The following is a 12562-nucleotide window of genomic DNA, read 5'->3' as shown; positions in this document are numbered from 1 at the left end:
GATTATTTGCAGTCATTTGCTCTTAGCGAATGTCGATGTTTAATATTCATATTGCACATTTTGCAGCTCTGAGAGAGACATTTATGCATTTAATAGCTTTAGTTAACAGTTATTTTGGGCTCCTGCTGTTCCAGCTTACATCATTTGGCTTTAAAGTAATTACAAGAGCCAACAGTTCTTTTATCTGATGATCTGCAGGCCATGAATAAATGGAGAGATATTTACAGGAGAATAACTGAGCTAAAGGACCAAATCCCTTGGGAGCTGCTCTGAATGGGAGCAGAATCCCTTGGGAGATCCCAGCATGGGGGAGGATCCCAAAAACTGGGGAAACACAGGTTTGGTCCTTTGAATCACCACCAGCCTCCCAGTCCAGCAGGATTTTGCCTGGAAAAAAATCCAGAGGGGCAGGAAAACACCTGGAGCTGGGGTGAAAGGAGAGGAAGAAATTATTAAGATAAAGTGTTTTATCCTCATTTTTGGGGGTGATGGGGGAAGGAGGTGTTTTCTTATCCAGCTGGAATCCTCAGGAATATCTTCTGTTTTGAACATGGATTTTTTGCCCAGCTTTGACCCCCAGAAAACCTTTTGGTCTTCCCTGCCCTACTGTCCTGGACATGTGGGAATTCAAGGGGAAAAAAGGGGAATTCAAAGGGACAAAAAGGGAATTCAAAGGGGAGAAAGAAATTATTAAAATTAAGAGGGTTTTCCCTCAGTTTTGGGGGTGATGGGGGATGGAGGTGTTTTCTTATCCCACTGGAATCCTCAGGAATATCTTCTGTTTTGAACATGGATTTTTTGCCCAGCTTTGACCCCCAGGAAACCTTTTGGTCTTCCCTGCCCTCCTGTCCTGGAGTTGTGGGAATTCAAAGGGAAAAAAGGGGAATTCATAGGGTGACAAGGGGAATTCAAAGGAAAGAATGAAGTTATTAAAATTAAGATTTTCACCCTCAGTTTTGGGGGTGATGGGGGAAGGAGGTGTTTTCTTGTCCAGTTGGAATCCTCAGGAATGTCTTCTGTTTTGAACAGGAATTTTTGGCTCCAGCTCTGCCTTCCTGTTTTTGGAAACCTTTTGGTCTTCCCTGCCCTGCTGTCCTGGCAGGGACAGGAATTCTCTTTGAAAGTGGGAATTCAAAGAGGAAAAAACGGGGAATTCAAAGGGAGAAAATGGGAATTCAAAGGAGAGAAAGAAATCATTAAAATTAAGAGTTTCACCCTCAGTTTTAGGGGTGATGGAGGTGCCTTCTTCCCCATCATCACCTTTGTGGCTGATTTTTGGACAATCCTTGATCCAAACTCTGCCCCTGCTCATTTCTGCTGATTCTCTCCTGGCCCACTTCCCCCAGCTGCTCCTCAATAATTCAGAAGCAGTTCTATTAAAGAGCCATTAGGAGGAAAAAGAAAGACAAATCTGCTGGGAGGGAGAGCTCGTTAGGAGCAAGTAGAGCCTAATGAGCTTTGGCCACAGAGCCTGTGCCTCGCTGTCACTGCCAGTGGGACAGGGTGAGGTGATCCAGGTGAGCAGGAGAAGGTGCTGAAGGGTTTAAATTCCCTGTGATGCCTTTTGTAAAGGCGTTTTTAGGGTGTTGTTGCCTTTTTTTTGCTGGTTTTAGAGTGATGAGGCAGGCAGGGTTAAGGGGCAAAAGGGGGATTTTATTAGGATTTTAGGTGCACAGCTAAAACCTGTGGATTTTGTTGGGTTTTTATTTTTATTAATAAAACCTGGGGATTTTATTTTATTTTTATTAATAAAATCTGGGGATTTTATTAGGATTTTAGGTGCACAGCTTTTCAAAGGTGGAGCACAGCCAGGTGCACACACTGTGTAAGGCATTTACAGTTTTATGGACTTTGAAAATCAGCATATCTGACAAGGATCTCCCAATAAGAAACTTAATATATTAAGTCATATCCCCCTTAGTCTAAATAATTCCCCCCTAAACGAGGCTAGAGCTCAGTTTACAAAATATATTCCAGAGAGAAAGTTTCAACCAAGGTTAAAACCTCAAGTTTTTGATAGCACAGAGCTCTCTGGCCTCCTGTGAATGTTTGGTTTTTCTGCCTTGCAGAGCCCCAAAACCAAGCTAGAAAATCAGACTGCAAAAATTCCAAACAAGTAGGTGAAGGATATAGAGGATACAGAGGATATAGAAAATGTATAAAAATGTATAAAAGGGATGTATAAAAATGTATAAAAGGGTATATAAAAATACAGAAAGATATAAAATATAAATATAAAATATTTATATATAAAATATAAAAGGCAAAAGTCATCAGGGATCCTGGGAGGGATCCTGCCTGCTAACCCTGGTGATTTTGCAGCCCAGTGTGGAGGAACAGCAGAAGAGATGGAAGGAGTGCTGCTGAGCCCAGGCTTCCCAGGAAATTACCCCAGCAACCTGGACTGCACGTGGAGGATCCTGCTGCCTGTGGGGTTTGGTGAGCTGGGCTTGGTTTGGTGCTGCCACGGAAGAGGGGTTGGAAAATCAGAGAATTCCTGGCTGGTTTGGGTTGGGAAAAACCTCAAAGAGCATCTCATTCCAGCCCCTGCCCTGGGAAATGATTCCAGGGTGTTTCTGGGATTATTTGGTTGTGGGAACTTGCCAGGGATTCAGGGACAGCCACAGCTTCTCTGGACAGCCTGAGCCAGAGCCTCCCCATGGATTCCTTCCTGATCTCCAAACCCAACCCTTCCTGATCTCCAAACCCAAACCTTCCTGATCTCCAAACTCAACCCTTCCTGATCTCCAAACTCAACCCTTCCTGATCTCCAAACCCAAACCTTCCTGATCTCCAAACTCAACCCTTCCTGATCTCCAAACTCAACCCTTCCTGATCTCCAAACTCAACCCTTCCTGATCTCCAAACTCAACCCTTCCTGATCTCCAAACTCAACCCTTCCTGATCTCCAAACTCAACCCTTCCTGATCTCCAAACTCAACCCTTCCTGATCTCCAAACTCAACCCTTCCTGATCTCCAAAGCCAAACCTTCCTGATCTCCAAAGCCAAACCTTCCTGATCTCCAAAGCCAAACCTTCCTGATCTCCAAAGCCAAACCTTCCTGATCTCCAAAGCCAAACCTTCCTGATCTCCAAAGCCAAACCTTCCTGATCTCCAAAGCCAAACCTTCCTGATCTCCAAACCCAAACCTTCCTGATCTCCAAACCCAAACCTTCCTGATCTCCAAACCTTCCTGTCTCCAAACCTAAACCTTCCTGATCTCCAAACCCAAACTTTCCTATTTTCCAACCCAAACCTGCTCTGTGACACTTTGAAGCCACCTTGTGCCCCTAGGGTGGTTAAGGTCCTGCTGAGTGCCCAGGCTGTCCTGGGCTCTGTGGGTGAGCAGTGCTGGTTTTGGTGTTGGTTTTGGTGCTGATTTTGGTGTTGGGCTGGTTTTGGTGCTGATTTTGGTGTTGGGCTGGTTTTGGTGCTGATTTTGGTGCTGGTTTTGGTGTTGTTGCTGGTGTTTGTATCAATCTTGGTTTTGGGGCTGGTTTTGGTGTTTTTGCTGATGTTTGTGTCAATGTTGGTGTCACTGTTGGTTTTGGGGCTGGTTTTGGTATCGTTGCCGATGTTGGTGTCGATGTTGGTTTTGGGGCTGGTTTTGGGGCTGCTTCCAGTTCTCAGGTGCACCTTCAGACCCAAACCCTCCCTCCCCCTCCCCAGGTGCTCACATCCAATTCCTGAACTTCTCCACGGAGCCCAACCACGACTTTGTGGAGATCAGGAACGGTCCCTACGACACCAGCGGCGTCATCGGGCGCTTCAGCGGCGCCGAGCTGCCCGGCTCGCTGCTCTCCACCTCCCACGAGACCACCGTCTACTTCCACAGCGACCACTCCCAGAACAAGCCCGGATTCAAGCTGGAGTACCAAGGTGAGGAGGGATAATCCTGCCCTGGGGGCGGCGGGAGGGAGGGGAGGATGGTTGGGTTTGTTCCGGGATGATTTGGAAGGTGTCACACCGAGGTTAGTCCTAATAATGACTAAACTAATAATGACTAGGGAGATGGGGAGAGGAGAGGGGAGATGTTAAAGGAGAAAGGGGATGTGGGAAGGAGGACCTTTTGGTCTTCTCTGCTCTCCTGGACTGAATTCCAAGGGGCAAAGCATGCCAAGGGCAGCTTGAGGATTTCACCCTGAATGCAGTCAGGGAGCTGAGTGGGCTTTGTCTGCCCAAAACGTGCCTTAAAGGCCTTTAATAAATAAATCTGCTTTTTATTCTCCTAACTTTGTCTATCCTCCCTTTCAGGTCTGTTTCAGGTCACCCTGCTTTAGGCATCCCAACCCTTTCCATGCAGAAATTCCCCTCAATGCCCAAAACAACAAAACCCAAACGAAACCCTAAACCATCCCCATTGATTTCCCCAAAACAACAAAACCCAAACCAAACCCTAAACCATCCCATTGATTTCCCCAAAACAAAACCCAAACCAAACCCTAAACCATTCCCATTGATTTCCCCAAAACGACAAAACCCAAACCAAACCCTAAACCATCCCCATTGATTTCCCCAAAACAACAAAACCCAAACCAAACCCTGAACCATCCCATTGATTTCCCCAAAACAACAAAACCCAAAACAACAAAACCCAAACCAAACCCTAACCCACCCCATTGATTTCCCCAAAACAACAAAACCCAAACCAAACCCTAAACCATCCCACTGATTTCGCCAAAACGACAAAACTCAAAACAACAAAACCCAAACCAAACCCTGAACCACTCCCATTGATTTCCCCAAAACAACAAAACCCAAACCAAACCCTAACCCATCCCATGATTTCCCCCCAGCCTACGAGCTGCAGGAATGCCCTGACCCCGAGCCCTTTGCCAACGGCGTGGTGAGAGGCGCTGGCTACAACGTGGGCCAGTCCATCTCCTTCGAGTGCCTGCCTGGCTACCAGCTGATCGGCCACCCCGTGCTCACCTGCCAGCACGGCACCAACCGCAACTGGGATCACCCTCTGCCCCGCTGCGAAGGTATGGTGTCTTGGTTTGAAAACAAACCGGTGGGAGATCACAAGTCAAGAGTGAAAGTAAAAATAAGTGAAATAATACAAGGAAAAGCACTGACAAAGTCAGATACAACCTAACACCCTGTTAGGGTGGTAGTAGCAGTCCAACTGAAGTAGTCCAGTTGAAGCAGTGATCCTGTGAAGGTCTAGTCTCCAGCTGAAGATCCAGTAGTAGCTCCGGTCCTCTGGGAACCCAGTAGACAGGGCTAGCTCAGGCAGTTCCAGGGCCAGGTTATATCCACGTGGGAACACCTGGCTCCTCCCTCCTCGGCAGAGCATCTCACAATGGGATGAGATAAGTCCATGAGTCACACGGTGGGTCCCTGATGGCCCATTGCCTGTCATCCGGAGTGGGTCATTAGCAGGTGATAACAGCTAACAGCCCACAGCTGGTGGTAATAGAATACTTAACTACATCTATATTGCAACCTAGGACATATGGCTGGGCAGTTCAGCCCTGCTGCGTTTTCTGCAGACTCAGAAAAGCCTTGCAGAGTGATGGTCTTGCTGCCCTGGTGAAATCTTTGCTGAGTTCTGGCACTTTGGGTAGCTAGAAAAAGCGTTCTGGGAATGATTCTGCTAAACTAGAGGTGAAAAACCAAGTTCCAGAATTGTAAAACAATGATTAGAAGCAGTAAGTGTCACACTGTGGGGCTGTGGTTGGTCACACCTGATGCTGTTCCTGTGGTGGTCTGTAGCAATTGATAAAGCACATTTGTTGTGCCTCACAAGTTGTCCAGCCCAGTTTTTTCCACACAATTTTTCAGACTGGTTTTTGCAGTGAAGTTTTCCAGCCCAGTTTCTTTCAGGAAGTTTTTCAGCGCAGTTTTCTCTGCAAAATTTTTCAGCCCAATCTATTTTGGGGGTTTCCAGCCCAGTTTTTCCAGGAAGGTTTTCAACCCAGTGTTTTCCACAAAATTTTCCAGCCCAGTTTCTTCCAGGAAGTTTTTCAGCCCAGTTTTTCCAGGAAGTTTTTCAGCCCATTTTTTTCTGCAGCATTTTTCATCCCAGTCTATTTCCAGGAAGTTTTCCAGCCCAGTGTTTTCCACCAAGTTTTCCATCCCACTTTTTCCAGGAAGTAGCCAGGAACACCATCAGCATTCCCATTCCAGCATTCCCATTCCAGCTTTCCCATTGCCATGCCAGGCAGCTCCAGAGGTTGATATTTGTACACAAAACTCTCCACCCTGCAGCCCATAAATTTATTGTCATGGAATCAAGTTGAAAAGGTTGGATGGAGAGGAATTACTTGGGGCAAGTCAGGCCAAGATTGGTTCTCCCTGCACCCAGAATTTTATTGTAAAAATAAAAACCTTTGTATAAAAATCTTTGTATTTTATGATTAAATGGAATAATATATATAACAATTAAATGGAATAAAAATGGGATTTAAGGATATTTAAGGGGATGTTTCCTTAGCAGGTTTGTCTTTCCCTCTGTTCCCCTTTCTGATCTTCCTGCATCCAGAATTGCTCTTTGTATTTTATAATTAAAAGGAATTACATATATGTATATATAATAATTATAATTAAAAGGAATAAAAATGGGATTTAAGGATATTTAAGGGGATGTTTCCTCAGCAGGTTTGTCTTTCCCTCTGATCCCCTCTCTGATCTTCCTGCATCCAGAATTGCTCTTTTTATATAAAATTAAATTGAATAAATAAGGGATTTAAGGATATTTAAGGGGATATTTCCTCAGCAGGTTTGTGTTTCTCTCTGATCCCCTCTCTGATCTTCTGCAGATTCTGGATCCAGAATCTGGATCTCTGCATCCAGAATTTCTCTTTATATATAAAATTAAACAGAATAAAAACAGGATATAGGTCTATTCAAGGGGATATTTCCTCACGGGGTTTGTGTTTGTCTCTGATCCCCTCAGTGCCTTGTGGGGGCAATGTCACCACCCAGAACGGGACAGTTTATTCCCCTGGCTTCCCCAACCAGTACCCGAATTCCCAGGATTGCAGCTGGCTGCTGACAGTGCCTGTGGGCTATGGGATCCACCTCAACTTCACCCTGCTGCAGACTGAGCCCTACAACGACTTCATCACCGTCTGGTGGGTGCACAGCCTTGGCAATCACCCCTAGGAAATTTTTTTTTTATTTGGGAAATTAAAAATCCTGGGTTTTCAACACCCCTGGGATCTTGTCTGCAGGCTGGGAGCTTCCTGGTCTGGGTGGAGAAGGGGAGAGAAATGGTGATTTTTGTCAAGATTTCTGTTAATATTTAATATCTAAAAATTTTTTTGTGCATAATAAGGGAGATTATCAGCTTCAGGTGGAGCTCTGATGAAAGAGCCAAAATTTTGGGACCAAATTCTTGAGCTTGTCTGAGCCTCAGAGTATCCCTGTGCCTGCTGGGCAAACAGGAAGGGAATTTCCTTTAGAAAAATCCCTAATTCCTCAATTCCTCAGGATAAAAGTGAAATCCACGTTTGGAATTGACCACTCTGAGCCAGCAGGGTTAAACTGGAGCAGGGAGAGGGATTTGGGGTCAGAAATGTGGATTTAGGAACGGGAGGATGAGGAGGGAAGAGCAAGGAGGAATCCCTGTGCGTGGAGGTTTGATTCCTGGGGTAAAATCCATGGAATAACATTATTTTTCCCATGTTTTTTGGGACCAGGGATGGCCCCCAGCAAACAGCCCCCCAGCTCGGGGTGTTCACAGGCAACTCAGCCAAGAAATCAGCGCAGAGCTCCTCCAACCAGGTGCTGCTCAAGTTCCACAGCGACGCTGCCAACGGAGGAATCTTCGCCATCGACTTCCACGGTTTGTGTCCAACTCCTGCTGCAGCCCTGGGATGGAAGAAATGTTGGGAATGTGGAAAAGAGTTTTGGGGAAATGCGGAAAATTCCCTTTTGCCCCAAGTTTTCCGCAGAGTTTTTCCAGCCTGGTTTTTTCCACAAGGTTTTTGAGCCCAGTTTATGTCCAGGAAGATTTTTCACCCTAATTTTTTTTCCACAAATATTTTCAGCCTAGTTTCTTCCATGAATTTTTCCAGCTCAGTTTTTCCACAAAGTTTTTCAGCCCAGTTTTTTCCCCAGAGTTTTCCAGCCCATTTTTTTCCCCAAAGTTTTCCAACCCAGTTTTTTTCCATGAATTTTTCCAGCTCAGTTTTTTCCCCTGAGTTTTCCAGCTCAGTTTGTTCCCCTGAGTTTTCCAGCTCAGTTTTTTCCCCAAAGTTTTCCAGCCCAGTTTTCCCCCAGAGTTTTCCAGCCCAGTTTTTTCCCCAAAGTTTTTTAGCCCAGTTTTTTTCCATGGAGTTCTTCAGCCCAGTTTTTTCCCCAAAGTTTTCCAGCTCAGTTTTTCCCCCAAAGTTTTCCAGCTCAGTTTTTTCCCCAGACTTTTTCAGCCCAGTTTCTTCCACCAAGATTTCCAGCCCAGGCTTTCCATGAAGTTTTCCAGCCCCGTTTTTCCCATTAAGTTTTCCAGCAAGTTTTTTCTGCAGAGTTTTTCAGCCCAGTTTTCCTGTGAAGTTTTCCCACCCAGTTTTTCCCACAGAGTTTTTCAACATGGTTTTTTTTTCCATGAAGTTTTCCAGGCCAATTTTTAGCACAAAGTTTTTCAAACCAGTTTTTTTTCCACAAAGTTTTCCAGCCCAGTTTTCCAGGTTACAGATTGAAGCTGGGATCTGTGATCAACATCCCAGACTATTCCATAACTATGGAAATTATGCAAAAAAAAGAACATTTTGGGCAGTTTGGCTCAGAATTGAGCAGTTGAGTGAGCACTGTGGTGTGAATTAAAGACTCTCCCTAATCCTGGAAATGCCTTATGCTGGTGTGGAAAATCTGGGATTGATCCTGGATGGAACAGGGCAGTTTAATGGCAGTTTAATGCCATTTATAACCTGTTTTCCAGCTGGGAATTCTGCTTGGCCTCTTATTAAATCCCATTTACACAACCCCAGAATTAAAAATCCTGGATAAAACCCCAGTCTTAAAAATCCTGGATAAAAATCCCAGGATTAAACCCATTCCAGCCCCTCCCACTATTCCAGGATGCTCAGGACCATTTCAACCCCATTAATTTGTGTTATTGTGTATTTCTTTTCACAAATCCACCGTATTTTTATCTATTTTTTCACCCCAACTCATCCTCCTCTTCCCTTGCTTTCCCCAGCATTCCAGCTTTTCCGGTGCCAACCTCCCACCATCGTCCCCAACACCGAGATCATCACGGAGAACGAGGAGTTCAACATTGGTAAAATCTCCCCTCCTCCTCCTTTTCCCCAATTTTCCAGCCCCTGGGAATGTTGTCACCCCAAATCTGAGCTCCCAGAAGAACCCAGTTAGACACCAAACCACAGCATTTGGGTGTTTCTGGACTTTTCCTGCCTGGAAAAGTGGATTTTGGGAGAGCCCTGAGCTTGGTTGGGATCACTCAGGAATATCACTCAGGAATATCACTCAGGAATATCACTCAGGAATATAAAGACAGTTCTCTTTATTCTGCTTTTTGAGGACCTTTCAGCCATGGGGCTTTTTTGGGATTTTTTTTGGTGTTGTTCCCAATCTCAACCACATTTTTAAGTGGCTGCATCTTCTGTATTTGCACCATTTCTCTATTTAGACCTTTTATTTCTCTATTTAGACCTTTTATTTCTGTATTTACCCCTTTCACTTCTGTGTTTACCACTTTTATTCCTGCATTTACCCCTTTTATTTCTTAATTTACCACTTTTATTTCTGATTTACACATTTTCATGTCTGCATTTATACCTTTCTTCTCCATTTGCCCCTTTTATTTCTCCCTTTACCCCTTTTATTTCTCCCTTTACCCCTTTTATTTCTCCCTTTACCCCTTTTATTTCTCTCTTTACCCCTTTTATTTCTCCATTTACCCATTTTTTTCCTCCATTTACCCCTTTTTCTGTATTTGCCCCTTTTATTTCTCTATTTTCCCCTTTTATTTCTCAATTCACCCCTTTTTTTCCTGCATTCACCACTTTTTTCCTATATTTACTCCCTCTATCCTTGTATTTACCCCTTTTCTGCCCATATTCACCCCTTTTATCCCTGGATTTCCCCCTTTTATCCCCGAATTTCCCCCTTTTTTCCCCATTCCCCTCCCTGCCCAGGTGACATTGTGAGGTACAGGTGCCTTCCTGGCTTCACCCTGATCGGGAATGAAATCCTCACCTGCAAATTGGGAACTCACCTGCAGTTTGAAGGACCTCCACCCACCTGTGAAGGTAAAAAAAATCCAGAATTCCAGGATTTCCGTGCTCTGAGGAGGATCTGGGGAGGTTTTTCTTCATCTTTGGGGTTGATTTCTGAATCTCCAGGATCTTGGGAGCCATGAGGACTTGGGGAGAAGGGAATGAGAAGGGAAGAATAAATAGGGAGAATAAATTAGGGGAATAATAAATACTAATATATTAGAATTATAATGTAATTATAATATAATATAATTATAATATATTATACACTATACTATATAATATATACACTATATACTGTACACTGTACACTATACACTAGAATAAAATTATAATAAAATTATAACATAATATACACTATACTATATACTATACTATAATATTATATATACTATACACGGTACACTATATAATATATAACAATAATCTAATATGATATATAATATAACATAATATACTTTTTTCCCCTTTTAAAATAAGGGAATAAATATTTCCCCTGTAGGATAAAAGGGTGACCTATGTGCTATACACTGTACACTATACACTACAATATAATAAAATTATAATAAAATTATAATATATGGTATATACTATGTATTATATACTATACATTATATACTATACTATAATATATACTATACCCTATATACTATGCACTGTACACTATATACAATATAATATAGTACACTTTTTTTCCCTTTTAAAATAGGGGAATCAATATTGTCCCTGTAGGATAAAAGGGAGACCTATGTACTATACACTGTACCCTATACATGATAATATAATAAAATTATAATATAATATATAGTATACACTATGTATTGTATACTATATACTATACTATAATATATACTATACACTATATACACTATACACTGTACACTATATACAATGTAATATACTTTTTTTCCCCCTTTTAAAATAAGGGAATAAATATTCCCCCTGTAGGATAAAAGGGAGACCTACATACTATACACTGTACACTATACACTATAATATAATAAAATTATAATAAAATTACAATATATATGTTGCATATTATATACTATAATATATACTATATAATATATAGTATATACTATGTATTATATACTACACACTATATACTATAATATAATATATACTATACACTGTACACTCTATATAATATAATATAATATAATATCCTTTTTTTCCCCTTTTAAAACAGGGGAATAAATATTCCCCTGTAGGATAGAAAGGGAGACCTATTTACTATAGTGTACACCATGCACTATAATATAATAAAATTATAATAAAATTATAATATAATATATAGTATATACTATATGCTATATACTATACACTGTACACTATATAACATAATATAACATAATATAACATAATATAACATAATATAACATAATATAACATAATATAACATAATATAACATAATATAACATAATATAACATAATATAACATAAAACATAACATAACATAACATAAAACATAATATAACATAATATAACATAATATAACATAACATAACATAATGTACTTTTTTTCCCCTTTCAAAATAAGGGAATAAATATCCCACTACAGAATAAAAGGTAGACCTTTTATTCCACATCCACCCCTTTTTTTCTGCATTCTCCCCTTCCACCCTTCCTCCAACAAACCAGGAATTTTCCTTCCCGTTCCCAGTGCACTGCCCCATGAACCAGCTGCTGACAGACTCCGCCGGGGTGATCCTGAGCCAGAGCTCCCTGGGCACTTACCCTCACTTCCAGACGTGCTCCTGGGTGGTGAAGGTGGAGCCAGGCTACAACATCTCCCTCACCATCGAGTACTTCCTCAGCGAGAAGCAGTTTGACGAGTTCGAGATCTTCGATGGTAAGAAATTCACCTTCCAATCCCAAATCGTCCGTAATCCCATGGCAGTGAAGGGGGAAGGAGCATTCCAGAGCCAGTTTTCCCACCTGGAATCTTCTCCTGACCTTGCAGAAAGCTCCTTGCTGATTTCTGCATGAAGAAATAGCGGTGATTTCGTTTTTCTGGGTGTTTTTCTGGGTTTTTTCTGGGGTTTTTTCTGGGGTTTTTTCTGGGGATTTTTCTGGGTCTGAAGGATTTTTCCAAGGGCAGGAGTTGGGAAACGCCTGGGAGGGATGGAAGGAAGCCGAGATTGCTGCAGGGGATGAGTTGGGAAGGTGGGAATTCCCATCCCTGGAGGCCACAAGGAGCAGATTCTCCAGGCCTGGGAGTTGGCAATGGAGAGAGAATTCTCAGTGGAACCACATTGCTGTTCCTCCTGCAGGGACACTGAGCCTGAGTGGCTATAGGGCAGCCTTGATTTTCCCCTGATTTTCCCCTGATTTTCCCCTGATTTTCCCCTGATTTTTCCCCGATTTTTTTCCCTG

At 42.6% G+C, this 12562-nt stretch overlaps 1 protein-coding gene across 1 annotated transcript in view; it reads left to right on the top strand.

Moving 5' to 3' along the window:
- Positions 1 to 12562, top strand: part of LOC146420983 (CUB and sushi domain-containing protein 2-like) — a gene marked incomplete at both ends in the record, with an annotated part of 45178 nt that overhangs the window by 16054 nt on the left and 16562 nt on the right. The window contains 8 exons of the mRNA XM_085047830.1: positions 2323 to 2439; positions 3671 to 3880; positions 4798 to 4986; positions 6903 to 7080; positions 7648 to 7793; positions 9147 to 9227; positions 10105 to 10218; positions 11850 to 12038. Coding sequence (XP_084903956.1) covers positions 2323 to 2439; positions 3671 to 3880; positions 4798 to 4986; positions 6903 to 7080; positions 7648 to 7793; positions 9147 to 9227; positions 10105 to 10218; positions 11850 to 12038 — 1224 coding nt within the window. The remainder of the gene's footprint in view (positions 1 to 2322; positions 2440 to 3670; positions 3881 to 4797; positions 4987 to 6902; positions 7081 to 7647; positions 7794 to 9146; positions 9228 to 10104; positions 10219 to 11849; positions 12039 to 12562) is intronic.

Source organism: Lichenostomus cassidix, unplaced genomic scaffold (genome assembly GCF_008360975.1).
Source record: "Lichenostomus cassidix isolate B80296 unplaced genomic scaffold, HeHo_3.0 HiC_scaffold_569, whole genome shotgun sequence".
NCBI lineage: Eukaryota > Metazoa > Chordata > Aves > Passeriformes > Meliphagidae > Lichenostomus > Lichenostomus cassidix.
This window is presented reverse-complemented; position numbering and strand designations above follow the sequence as displayed.